This window comes from Hyperolius riggenbachi, chromosome 3, assembly GCF_040937935.1.
Source record: "Hyperolius riggenbachi isolate aHypRig1 chromosome 3, aHypRig1.pri, whole genome shotgun sequence".
Lineage (NCBI taxonomy): Eukaryota > Metazoa > Chordata > Amphibia > Anura > Hyperoliidae > Hyperolius > Hyperolius riggenbachi.
The window spans coordinates 287,224,564-287,238,890 of record NC_090648.1 but is presented as its reverse complement, the minus strand read 5'-3'; the positions used below and the strand labels follow the sequence as shown (position 1 = coordinate 287,238,890).

At 41.5% G+C, this 14,327-nt stretch overlaps 1 protein-coding gene across 6 annotated transcripts in view; it reads left to right on the top strand.

The window, feature by feature from the left end:
* Positions 1-7,436, top strand: part of LOC137563688 (suppressor of tumorigenicity 7 protein homolog) — a 186,661-nt gene extending 179,225 nt beyond the window's left edge. For all 6 annotated transcript variants that reach the window (XM_068276445.1, XM_068276443.1, XM_068276447.1 and 3 more), the window contains 2 exons: positions 607-746; positions 7,109-7,436. In XM_068276445.1, coding sequence (XP_068132546.1) covers positions 607-746; positions 7,109-7,204 — 236 coding nt within the window. In that variant the 3' untranslated portion in view covers positions 7,205-7,436. The remainder of the gene's footprint in view (positions 1-606; positions 747-7,108) is intronic.
* The last annotated feature ends 6,891 nt before the right edge of the window (positions 7,437-14,327 follow it).

Here is a 14,327-nt window from a genome sequence, read left to right as displayed (position 1 = left end):
TGTTCTGCCGACGCGTGTCCTCGCGGAGCCTTCTCCACGCTGGGCTCCGGCTGGCTTCACATACTTCCTGTCGGGGAAGTTTAAACAGTAGAGCGCCCTCTACTGTTTAAACTTCCCTGACAGGAAGTAAAGTGAAGCTGGAGCGGAGAAGAGACAGTGGAGACTGGTAACTCGCGCCGGGCGGATCAGGTAATGTATGCAGGGGGCAGTGGCGGCAGCCAATAGGTCCCTCTTTCATCAGAGGGATCTATCTGCTGGTCGATCTGGTGGCATAATCGACCAGTGTGTGGCTGACTTTGGCAGGAATAAGTGGTCTAATACCACACAGAAACAGGCTACACACAAGTTTACAGTCTTTAAAAAAAAAATACAATATATTTGTATTATAATGTCTAATACTTTGATGTTTTGGGCAGTATCCTTTCTTCAAGGACACGGACACACGCGGACACACACGCGGACACACACACACACACACGCACGCACGCACGCACACACACACGCACGCACACGCGTATAGAATTCTAAGGACAAATCTTGTAATTAACTTTAGACACACATTGGTGATTTGAATGATTAGGAACTTTTGTGTCTTCTCTGTTGCAGCATTTCATGAAGTTTCAGTATATCCAAAGAAAGAGCTTCCTTTCTTCATACTCTTCACAGCGGGATTATGCTCCTTCACAGCCATGCTGGCTCTCCTCACACATCAGTTCCCAGAGCTCATGGGAGTTTTTGCAAAAGCTGTAAGTATTTTTATTTTGCCTCTTCCTGCCTGAAAATTTTATTTAAAAGGAACCCAAAGTGAGAGATATGGAGTCTGCCATATTTCCTTTTGTACAAAACCAGCTGCCTTGCTGTTAATCATCCTGTGGCACCAGTAGCATCTGAATCACATACCTGAAACAAGCATGCAGCTAATCTTGTCAGAAACATCTGATCTGCATGCTTGTTCAGGGTCTATGGCTAAAAGGTATTAAGCCTCAACTACACGGTACAATTTTCCATCAGACAGATCTATTAGATGGATCTAATAAGAAATTGCATCGTGTGTAGATGTGCAAATTGTTTCAGATCAATTTTGCAATAGATTTTGTTTTGATAAATACCCAAAATCTATTGCAATATCTAACGCAATCCGGTTGGAAATTGTCTAATAGATCCGATCTAACAGAAAATTGTACCGTGTAGATGAGGCTTAAGATAATTTCCAACTAGTCCAATTGGATTGCGTTAGATTTTGCTTTGATAAGTACCCAAAATCTATCGCAAAATTGATCTGAAACAATTTGGATGTCTACACACGATTCAATTTCTTATTAGATCGATCTATGTAATAGATCATCTATTTGATTGAAAATTGTACTGTGTAGATGAGGCTGTAGAGGCAAAAGGGTCAGCAGGACAGCCATGTGCATTGTCTAAAAGGAAATAAAGGTCAGCCTCCATATAACCCTCTCACTTCATGTTTCCTTTAAAGGATGCCTGAGGCACATAAATAAATCTCTTTACTTACCTGGGCCTTCTTCCAGCCCCTAGAAGTCCTTTGGATCCATTGCTGCAGCTCCAGTCCCTCCTGATGAACTGCATGCTTGTTTCTGGTGTGACTCAGACACTACTGAAGCCAAATAGACCAGCAGGGCTGCTAGGCAACTGATATTGTTTAACCCACTTGCCGACCGCACGCTTATACCGTGCGTCGGCAAAGTGGCAGCTGCAGGACCAGCGACGCAGTACTGCATCGCCAGCTGCAGGCTGATTAATCAGGAAGCAGCCGCTCCCGCGAGCGGCTGCTTCCTGTCAAATCACGGCGGGGGCTCCGTGAATAGCCTGCGGGCCGCCGATGGCGGCTCGCAGGCTAAATGTAAACACAAGCGGAAATAATCTGCTTTGTTTACATTTGTACGGCGCTGCTTCGCAGCAGCGCCGTAAGGCAGATCGGCGATCCCCAGCCAATCAGCGGCCGGGGATCGCCGCCATGTGACAGGGGACGTCCTGTCACTGGCTGCACAGGACGGATAGCGTCCTGTGCAGCCTCGATCACCGGGGGGGGGGGGGGGGGGGAGCAGGTAGGAGAGGGAGGGGGGAATTTCGCCGCGGAGGAGGGCTTTGAGGTGCCCCCCCCGCCAGCCACACACAGGCAGAAGAGATCAGACCCCCCCTGCACATCATCCCCATAGGGGGGAAAAAAGGGGGGCAATCTGATCTCTCTGCCTGCACCCTGATCTGTGCTGGGGGCTGTAGAGCCCACCCAGCACAGATCACTAAAAACCACGCTGGTCCTTAAGGGGGGGGGGGTAAAGGGTGGGTCATCAAGTGGTTAAAGAGAAATAAATATGGCAGTCTCCATATTCTTCACATTTGTCATTTCACCATTTATGCCGCGCGGACGTAAGCTTCACGTCCGCAGCGGCAGCTGCTAGAGCCGCTGGGACTCGCTGCAGTTTGGGGGATTTGCAGGCAATCGTGCGGGCACATGATCGCGCTGTTACAGGGAGCAGGGGGAGACTGACTGCAGGGGACAAAAGTCCACTGTGCCAATCCGTACATTACCGCTGAGAATAAACCCTGTTTTTGTTCAAAAACGGTGTTTATTCTTACATAGAGCTGCCGTGATTTCCGCCACCCGATAATAACATTTATGAATGGGAACAAAGTTCCCAATCATTAATCTCCCTGCCGGTACTGTGATCGCAGGTTTCCATTGAAACCTTGCATCACTTCCCTAGTTACAATGTAGCAATACATTGTATCCTATGTAGCTACATAGAATTTTGCTCAGCAGGGACATTTTGTGGCCAAATAGTAAAATACACCTACTGACTTTAGCGTGAAAAAATATCTATGTCAAGAGGGCCTAAAACTAAAAATTAGTGATGGATGTAAAACTGAAAAAATGCACCTTATTCCCAAATAAAATATTGTCGCCATACATTATACTAGGGATATAATTTTAACATTGCAATAACCAGTACGAATAGCCAAATAAAATGTGTGGATTTTAATTATGGTAGCATGAATTATTTTAAAACTATAATAGCTGAAAACTGGAAAATGATTTTCTTTTTTCAATTTTTTTTCTTCTTATTCCCATTGTAATGCATTTAGAATAACATAATCCTTAGTACCACCCAAGAAAGCCTAATTGGTGGTGGAAAAAACAAGTTATAGATCATTTTGTTGTGATAAGTAAAGATAAAGTTATTGGGTAATGAATGGGAGGAGTGCTGAAATGTGAAAATTCCTCTCGTCCATAAGGTGAAAAATACCCGCAGAGTGAAATGGTTAAAGTGACACTGAAGCAAAAAAAAAAAAAGTATAATGAATTTTATGTGTAGTCCGAAACATTAATAGAACATTAGCTATATAACTGAAGATAAACATATGAGACTTTGCTACTGTTTCTCTATAACATTGGATTATTCTGTAATATTTGCAGTTTACAAATTACACTCTATTTTAAATGATGAAACAGAGAAGAGCTAATGACCTTTTAACCATTTATGTCACGTTGAGGCGGCTGCTCTGCTGCGGTTCCGTGCTTCGGCGCCCTCCCCCGTGCCATTCCCCGGTAGCCCTGAGATCAATGAACGGGAACATGGTTCCCGTTCATTGATCTAAGTCCCCAGCAGAAAAACCGACAGCCTCTTATAAGAGGCTGCAGTCTTTCTGAAAAAAAAACTTTTCCGTCCGAAGGACAAAAAAAAAAAAATTAACTACATCTACATACATTTTTCAATGTAATAAACACACAGTATTACATTTAAAATTAATTGTTTATTTCCCACACCAAAAATTACCCAAATAACATTTTTAATGGAAAAAAAAAATTACAATAAAAAAAGGGTCTGAACTTTTTAAATATGTATGTGAAGGGGGTATACTACAAACATTTTTTAAATTATAAGCTTGTAAATAGTGATGGATGCAAAATTGAAAAAAAATGCACCTTTATTTCCAAATAAAATATTGGTGCTATACATTGTGATGGGGACAAAATTTAAATGGTGTAATAACTGAGATAAGCGGGCAAATACAATACATAGGTTTTAATTATGGTAGTGTGTAATATTTTAAAGCTGTAATGGCCGAAAACTGAGAAACAGTGATTTTTTTTTTTTAATTTGTTTTCTTAATATTTCTGTTAAAATGTATTTATAAAAAATTCTTAGCAAAATGTACCACCCAAAGAAAGCCTAATTAGTGGCCGAAAAAAACAAGATAGAGATCAATAAATTGTGATAGTTATTAGCGAATGAATGGGAGGTGAAAATTGCTCTGCATAAGGTGAAAAATCCCAGCGGGCTGAAATTGTTAAATTTCCTGACAGAAAAACCTTAAACAAACAAAAAAATTGTGAAACCAGTTGAGATAAGTGCTTCAGAAAATTGCACTGCCCTCTGACTAAATTAGTCTGTGAAGCTTTTTTGCATAGATAACTGAAGTTTCTTAACTCTTCCTGTACTGGAAACAACATCTGTGCTACTTCTATTTCTTAGCTGTATTACACATACGTTTATTTTCACTTCAGATTCCCTTTAAAGGTGATTTCTTTGAATTGGGTAAGGAAGGAGTCTATGCAGCTAAAAATAAGTTCAGAAACTGAGTGCTTAGACATGACTAGGAAAATACTTGTAATTGACATGGAAGTTTACATTTGGTAGTTTAAATAATTTCTTCTACTAGTTCAGAATTTAAATATACTTATTAATATAATAATACTAGTTAATACAAAATGATCTCCCTGTATATTCTTGTTCTGGAATGTTAAAGTAAATGTAAAGCGATAAGGATATGGAGGCTGCCAAATTCATTTCCATTTAACCACTTCCCCTCCCCCAGGACGAGTAACTACGTCCTTGCAAAATGCCATAACTTCTTGCAGGGGCTATACTACGTCCTTCCCTACTGCAGGTTCCTACTCACCCTTCATGGTCGTTACTGCTGCCGATCGTTAGCCGCTAGATCAATGAATAGGAACAAAGTTCCCTTTCATTGATCTAAGTCCCCCTGTGAATGAATGCAGCCATCCATGCGACAGTGCTTCCATTCACAAAGACCACGCATCACTTCCTGAAGTGAGAGGGCTATGGAGGCTGCCATATTTATTTCCTTTTAAAGGAATTGTCAGGCAAAAAAAAGTTTCACTTACCTGGGGCTTCTACCAGCCCCATGCAGCCATCCTGTGCCCTCAGTCTCTCACTGCTGCTCTGCTTTTAAAGTGGATCCGAGATGAACTTTTACTCATTGCATAATTGTGTTCCTTTCCTGTTATTTATAGGGCATCCCTCAAGCCAAATACTTTTTTTGTTTTTGTTTTAATACTCTAATTCCCTATAAACTTAATAAACCACGCCCATAGGTTTTCAGAGAGCCTTGGCAGTAGCAAGGGCTCATGGGAGCTCAGTCTGGGCAGGAGAAGGTGTTACTAGCTATTGATTTCAGAGGGAGGAGGGGGGGGGGGGGTTAGTTTTTTTTTTCACAGGCTTAGTGATCAAGATACAGATAAGCCTGCCTCTGTGTAATGTTTACAAACAACATGGCTGCTGTCATATCACGGGAAGAAATAATAATTTTCTATTAAAGCTGTTTGCAGCTATATTTGCTGTGTAAACTATCTAAACTTTAGATTAACTATAACCAGCAACTTGTTTATATAGCTTGTTTTTCATCTCAGATCTGCTTTAAGTAATACCAGTTGCCTGGCAGCCCTGCTGATCCTCTGCCTCTAATACTTTCAGCCATAGACCCTGAACAAGCATGCAGCAGATGAGGCGTTTCTGACATTTTTTTATCTGTATTGCCAGATCTGACAAGATTAGCTGCATGCTTGTTCCTGGTGTTATTCAGACACTACTGCAGCCAAATAGATCAGAAGGGCTGCCAGACAACTGGTATTGTTTAAAACTAAATAAATATGGCAGCCTCCATATTCTTCTCACTACAGTTGTCCTATAAGGAAGCCAGCAGTGAGGACATCTTGTGGCCAAATAGTAAAATTACATCTACATTTTTTTCAATAAAATACCTATTTTTACCTTCTTTTACATTTTAATATAACCCCTGACCGCCCACATTCCCCAATAGTTACCTCAAAAATGTTTTGAAAGAAAAGTAAAAAAAAAATACATAACTAGTTACCTTTTCTTTTGAATGTGTACAGTATCTTTGTGTGCAGCATCTTGCAAAGAGTTTTTATCCATAGACTAGATTGTGTAGAGTATGGCTCTCATACTACATGGAAGGTGTTAAAATTGGTCCAAGATCTTTTAAGTGTGTACACACCATTAAGCCTCATCTACACGCGTAGATGAGGCTCCGATCCGGCGGCTCGATTAGCCGCCAGATCGCCTCTTCCGTGTCCCCGCGCGTACCCATCGCGTCCCCGCTGGCGCCGCTTATCTTCCGCTCGATTCCCTGCCATTGTCCCCTCACGGGGAACTAGCAGGGAATCGGCGGTAGCAAGATCCGAATCAATCGAGACGCATCAGCGGCTCGATTGATAAGCCACATCGCCGCCTCATCTACACGTGTAGATGAGGCTTTAGACTAAACATCCACTAAATGTGTTTAGCTACACCGGTTAAGCATTTAAGGTAGAATGGGTGCAAACCCCCCCCCCCCCCCCCCCAAAAAAAAATAAATGATATCCTGTCTAGAAAATAATAGCTGGGTGAGGTTATTTTATGGTAGCTATACATTGAAACATGCAGATCTAGTGATTTTACTAAAGTCTATCTGGATAAGCACCGTTTGTTTCAGATTTGTAAGTCGGACAACACTGCAGCCAAAGATCAGCAGCACTGCCAGGCAATTAGTATTTTTTAAAAGGAAATAAATATGGCAGCCTCCATGTCTCTCATGGCAGCTGTCCTTGAAGCCATAAAGCTCTCAGCTGACAGGATTAGTCCAGCCTTAACTTCCTAACCTACTGTACAACAGACGATGGGTGCAATCTTTTATCACTTAGCTATAAATTAAAATGTCAGCTGAAACACTTTTATAAATCAGACCCATAGTGTTTGCCTACCTGCAGAACTTCTAATAAGCCAGTCTTGAAGAGTGCAGTGTGCCTTGCGCTAATGTTATGTTGTATTTTATCTTGCAGTTCCTGAGCACGCTATTTGCACCTTTAAACTTTGTCATGGAGAAAGTGGAAAGCATCCTTCCTTCCAGTCTGTGGCACCAGCTCACCCGAATCTGAGACTCTTCCAGCACTACAAGATAGACTCTACATCTTAGCTGCTACAACACAGCATGAGTTTGACAAAGGAACAGTTACCTAAACCAATAGACTGTCTGTTCTCATAAACAAATGGTTTCTGTTTTTCACGGGGGAAAAAAAACATTGTTCAGGTCAACTATATTTTGCATTCCGGAGAAGAAAACAATTCTTTAAAATAAAGTTTTGTGTATGGCCACAAGATCTTTCATTAGTTTAGATCCTGGTTCTTTTCATCTTCTGTGGCGGATTTTCAAGTAGAACCTGGTACACAATTTACCATGAATATGGTACAACTTCTAATAAAATTAAAAATTCTGACATCAGCTTGAGTCAGCCACCATCATATGATGACTTCACTACTAACCGGTCCAGAAGAGGTCCTACAAGCTGAAACCTAGCCATATGACCCTCATTGTAGGTGGATTCCATCAATAAGCAATAACAGCTCTCTGTAGCATTCAGAGGGACATTTTAACACTCGCTTGCATTCTTGTACATGAACTAAGCAGTAGTCCCCACCCTACCAGGGAACATGAAGTACTACTACCCAGTACTGTCACAAGCATTACATAGGCACTGCATCTGTGGAACCGTGATATGGGGGAGTCAGAGGTCGTCAGGAAAAGTAATCATCTTTCCAGCAAAAGCATCGTTCTAGTACGATTTACTTTAGATTTCCTTATTTAAAGAAAAAAGCAAGCTTTAAACCCTAACACAGTTCTTTATATTACAATTTTACGTATACACAGGAATGAATATAGTAATGCATATGCTGTTTCCCATGTGTTATGCACATCTGTTCCTCTTCATTCATACACATGCAGAAGTAAGTATACATCAGTACATTTTTGCAGGTCCCATGATGCTAGTGTTTGAACCTCTGTGCTGCTTTCTAAAACTGAGGCGCAAAATGACAAATTCTACTTTCTTAACAGTTGTGTACAGTCTTGCATTTTTCAATGTGGTGCTAAGCATACAGTGCGCTTCCACTTATACCAGTAATAGTGTTTGTTTTGGTCCAATGTCAGTGGGTATTGTAAATTAGAATTTGGTATCCCAGCCTCTATGAACTAGAGGTCATTCTGGTTACCACAAATGCTGCAGTGACTTTCTGAACCTGCTGTGAGGCCCAGTGCACACCAAAACCTCTAGCAGATCCGCAAAACGCTAGAGGTTTTTGAAGCAGATTTTCAGAGCGATTCTAGGCATGTTTAGAGAGGTTTTCTAAACACGCCTAGCATTTTCTGGAGTGTTTTTGTGTAGCAGATTTCATATATTGTTACAGTAAGGCTGTTACTGAACAGCTACTGTAACAAAACCGCCTGGAAATCCACTTCTGCTGAAAACCGCTTCTGAAAAGCGTTTTTCAGAGCGGTTTGCGCTTTTCCTATACTTTACATTGAGGCAAAAACGCTTCTGCTAACCGCAAAAGTGCTGCAGGACCCATGTTTGCGGTTTGCTAAAAACCTCAAACCGCTGATGCGCACCGTCCCATTCAGATACATTAGCCAAGCGTTTTCACAGGCGGAAGCGGTTTGTGAAACGCTTCAAAAACCGCTCGGTGTGCACCAGGCCTGACACTGCTGCAAAAGTTTGTAATACTCAGAGAAGACTAACATTTCAGTTGCAGACACTGGACCACCTGCATGATACAGAATTTTATACACCTGTATCCAACCCCTATATGGAGCTGGCAAACCGCTTCCTATATATTCATAAACTGAACTAATACACATGTGGCCTCAATTCACGGAGCATTATCAAACGTTTATCAAACACTTTATCAAACGTTTGATAATTTACCTCATGGGTAAAATCTCACTAAGGTGTTATATATTTGTTAAACGTTTTATCGGTAAAACTTTCGATAAATATATAACACCTTAGTGAATTTAAAATGAGATTTTACGCATGAGGTAAATTATCAAACGTTTGATAAAGTGTTTGATAAACGTTTGATAATGCTCCATGAATTGAGGCCTTAGTAGTAAAGGGCAGACAATGTTTAAAGCATTAAGTAATGCAGACAATGTTAAATATTTAATATTGATGCTTGAGCAGTAGGGATGATCAATGAGATGCAAATATTTCTGAGTTTATGCAGATGTATATACATTTTTATGCAAATACATGCAGCTTGAAAATGGACCAATCAAGTCCCACCCAGGTTTAAATTGATTGGTCCATTTTCAAACTGCATATATTTACATAAAAATTCACAAATTTAGAAATATTTGCATCTCATTGATTATCGCTATTGTCCAGGTAGTGTATTCCAGAAAGCTGTATTCATTTGCATCCAAACAGGGCAGATCTCACTGAGGCCCAGTGCACACCAAAACCGCTAGCAGATCCACAAAACGCTAGTGGTTTTGGGTGCGGAGTACGAGATAAAGGCGCAGTGCACACCGAGCGGATTTGGATGTGATCTGCCGGCCGCATCAGCCTGTTAATCCGCGTGGCTAATGTAATTCAATGGGCTGGTGCACACCGGCGATTTGAGTTTTTTTTTGCAAACCGCAAACGTGCAGCAGGAGGCACGTTTGCTAAAAACCTCAAACCGCCGGTGTGCACCAGCCCATTCAATTACATTAGCCAAGCGGATTTTCAGGTGGATGTGGCCGGCGGATCCGCTTGGTGTGCACTGGGCCTTAAAGGACAACTGAAACGAGAGAGATATGGAGGTGGCCATATTTATTTCCTTTTAAGCAATGCTGGTTGCCGAGCAGTCATGCTGATTCTCTGCCTCTACTTTTAGCTATAGTCCCTGAACAAGCATATGCAGATCAGGTGTTTCTGACATTGTCAGATCTGACCTGATTAGCTGCATGCTTGTCTCTGCTGTAATTCAGCCACTACTGCAGCCAAATAGATCCAAAGGGCTGTCAGGCAGGCTCCATATTCTTCTCACTTCAGTTGTCCTTTAACCTGTACACCATTACCCACCTTCTTGCTATAGCAGAAGTTAATTTCACATGAAAATAACTGCCTCTCATCCTTAAAGGGCAATGGGCATTAAAAGGAAATAAATAGGGCAACCCCAAATTCTGCTCAGGTCAGTTGTCCTTTAATGCACTTGGGGACTGTATCCTAAGGGCTACAGACTTGTTTACACATTACACCTAGGGCCAAGCTTGCAAAGTGCCCTGATCTCTCACCTCTCCACACCTATTTTAACAGCAACTTGCCCTAAATATTCAATTTTAAGGCAGAATTCACACTTATTGCGAAAAAAAATGTTTGCTTTCAAATTTGCGTTCGTACGCAAATGTTTTCATTTTTTTGACCGCAGCTAATGAGTCAATGGGAGTTTGCTTGCAATGTGCATGTTTATGGTGAAATAATTTTTGCTTTTGCAAAAGCAATTTGTGAATTTTAGCAGAAATGATTCTTTATGGACTTTCATCTAGATGCACGGTGAATGCGTTAAAGTGGGTTATGCCTAAAACCCTCTGCACACAACCAGGAAGTGTGGAGTGCTTATCTCATGCAATGTGTCACACTGACATCATATCCAATTACAGGGCACAAGCATGAGGGTAAAGGTGCGTACACACATGCGACTATAGTCGTTTGTAACGATCGTTCCCCGATCTTTACCAACGACGATCGTTACAAAACACGAACCACCGACTATTAAGGCAAACGACGAACGAGCCAAATCGCTACAAAAGAAAGTTCTGTCTCAGCGGATTTTAACCAACGACGATCGTTTGCAAAAGTAGTACATAGTTGGAAACGATCGTTCGTACTAGGCTTGACATGCGCATTTCACTATTTCTCCATGGAACTTTTCATTTTTATGCGCAGGCGCAATAGTTGCTTTCTGTGATGTAACGTTTGTTCTAACGATCAGATCGTTACACACATTTTAAAACTACCTTTGCTTAGGTCGTTCTTTCATCAATTAAAAGTTCGTTCGTCGTTCTTAACGAACGATCGTTGTCGCATGTGTGTACGTAGCATAAGAGTGGCTATGCAAATCATTAAACTCTAAATTTTACAAATTTGCATAAACAAATCAGGTGGTCTTAAAATGGCAGTACTGGATTGGAGAGTCTGTCACAGTTGCCATTAGTGCTAACAGCTGGTGGTACAGACTAACCAGCAAGCTTATGGTGAACCAGAACTCATTGGAGTGTGTAAGGGACTACAATGGTCCTAAAAGCCCCCTTAGGGCCCTTTTCCACTAGCAATCGCTAGCGTTCACGCTGAACGCTAGCGATTGCTGAATCGCAAAACCGGCGATTCCCCCGACGTTTGCGGCCGCGATTTTGCTATGCACTGCATAGCAAAATCGCGGCAATTATCGCTCCACCGCGCGTTCGCGTTCCCGACAAAAGCGAATCGCGGTAGTGGAAATGACCTACCGCGATTCCTATGTTAAAAAGCAAACCGTAGCGATTGTAAAATCGCTAGCGGTTTGGCGATTCAGCCAGCGCAAACGCGCTGGTGGAAAAGGGCCCTTACTAAAATGCTAAGAAAAACAAAAGCTTGCTTTCTTAAAACAGAAAGAATTTGCGATAATTCAGGTTGGAGTGAGCTTGAGATGTCTCCCAGAGCAACACTGCTAAATATATGCAAATTAACCATTGTTACCCTTGTAGTCCCTTACACACTCCAATGAGTTCTGGTTCACCATGAGCTTGCTGGTTAGTCTGTACCTCTCGGTGTTACAAGCCCTACTCCATAGAGCCAAAGTAATCTATGCCATGCACTGATGAGGATCAAACAATCCGAAACAGTCTGTATGCATGTTGGATTACTCTGGCTCCGTACAAATTAACAAGCTGACACATCATTGCATTCCAGCGGTTCTGGAGGTGTGTTTAGCTTCTAAGGGTAACAATGGTTAATTTGCATATATTCAGCAGTGATGCCCTGGGAGACATCTCAAGCTCACTCCAAACTGAATTAGCACAAAAGCTTGCTTTCTTAAAACAGACAGAATTTGCGATAACAGCTGGAGAGGGATAAGGTGGTTCACAATTTTGTGCTCAAGTCCACTTTAAGGACTGGTTCACGCTGCAAACAATTTTTGAAGTACCAGAAATTTGTAAAGCCCTCACTATGTGTGACTTTTGACTTCAACAATATGATTTTTTTTAATTTATTTTTTTGAAATTGCACTGAGCATTACATTAAGAGACTATTCAGCCAACAAATAAACATGCTACGGATCAGTTTCTCGTAAAAAGTTAAAATCACTTGCACGGTCCAACAACTCTCCCCAACCCCCCCAGAGCCCTGTGTGCCCCAGCTTCCAGGACATAGCCCCACCCCCTTACAGATGAGTGCCATGGCATTCCTTGTATCAGAGAGTGCGACACGGAAGCACCACAGAATGTCTCTGAAAGGGGGCAGGGCTACGTCACTCTTCAGAAACCACTTTTCAAATCACTGGCGCTTAGAAAAGCACTCTTTGAACCAGCCCTTAAAGTGAACCGAGCACCTTTTTTTCACTCAGGACATTTCTATAGCCCATGAAAAATGTATGCCGACTATCTGTTTCATTATTAAAATAAACTTTAATTTTACCTTGTATTTTACATTCAAAGTTGTTAAATTGGCCTGTTTGAGCAGACCTGCCGACCGTCCCCATCCGCAGAAAGTTCAGTAACCTCTAATTGTTTTATTGCGCTAATTACCAAGAGGTAAACCATGCCTTTCATCAGCAAAGAGGGTGAATAATTAGGAGTGTGCTTTCAAAGCCATGGTAATTAGCGCAATAAAACAATTAGAGGTTACTGAACTTTCTGTGGATGGGGACAGTCGGCAGGTCTGCTCAAACAGGCCAATTTAACAACTTTGAATGTAAAAGACAAGGTAAAATTAAAGTTTATTTTAATAATGAAACAGATAGTCGGCATACATTTTTCATGGGCTATAGAAATGTCCTGAGTGAAAAAAAGGTGCTCGGTTCACTTTAAGCCTAGTACACACCTTCAGTTATAATTAGCCAATCACTGACCAATTTTACCACCTCTATGTAGTATGAGGGTTTACCTACACAATCTGTTCATAGTAAGTGTGCTATATCTGTTGACCCTCAACCTACATGGAGGTGGTAAAATTGATTAGTGATTGGCCCATCGTAATTGAAGGTGTGACCTAGGCTTAAAGGTAAATAAAGTAATATGTGACATGAGATAAACATGTATTTATAGTCTCAATCCTACTTAAGTATCAGTTTCTCGGCTGTTGAACTGTAGTAATTCTCACTGAGAAGTCATTACAGGCTGTAACTCTTTCTGTGGCCGAGAAACACACATTTCAGTAAGTTCAAGATTTGTCTTTATAAGCGCTACGGTAAATAACATTTTGACTGTCTCAGGTACTTGAGGGTTTTTTTGTTTTTGTTTTTTTTAAACATAGCTTTTAACCTTTAAATACAAAATACTGAGGGATTCCAGGAAAGTCCTATACTGTAGATCCAGTTGCTTATCTCATAATGTTTTCACTTCAGGATTGCGTTTAAAGTGAACCTGTAACGAAAAATAAAAAATAGCTACCACAGTTAAGGTACGCTTCTGAATAATTTAGAGGGCTTCCCGGATCAGCCTCAACCACTGTACCCACCTAGGGTCCCTCTGAACCTGACAATAGCATGTTGGGGATATTCCTGTGGCCGTACCCCCATCTGTGTAAGAGTGGGGCTGTGCTGCACATGTCTGCACAGAAGCAAGAGGGTGCTAATGCAGGACTCCTCCAGGTGTGAGCTGTGAAACGCAACAGCGTCCCAGCCAGCAGGTCAAGGGGGAAATGAAAAGCCTAGTTCTCTTTTTATTTGTACCTTACAGGTTGTTTCAAAGCACACCTGAGCTGAAAAACTGATGAGAATCAACTATATCTACCCTACTCCTCCTAAGAATTAGGTTTTATTCTGTTTAAACAGACTTTTTCAGTTTTTAGTCTGTATTCTCATTTGAGCTGAGAACGGCCTTTTTTTTTTGTCCGTTTTCTATTCATCCCGAAACTAACAGTGAACTGCCCCTATTTTAGATAAGGGAGCTGTGGGATCCGAAGAACGCACTTCTTTGCAGTCCGCAAAAATCCCAGAAGAGCAGATGCGTTACTGCCATAGGCTACATGGGGAATGCAT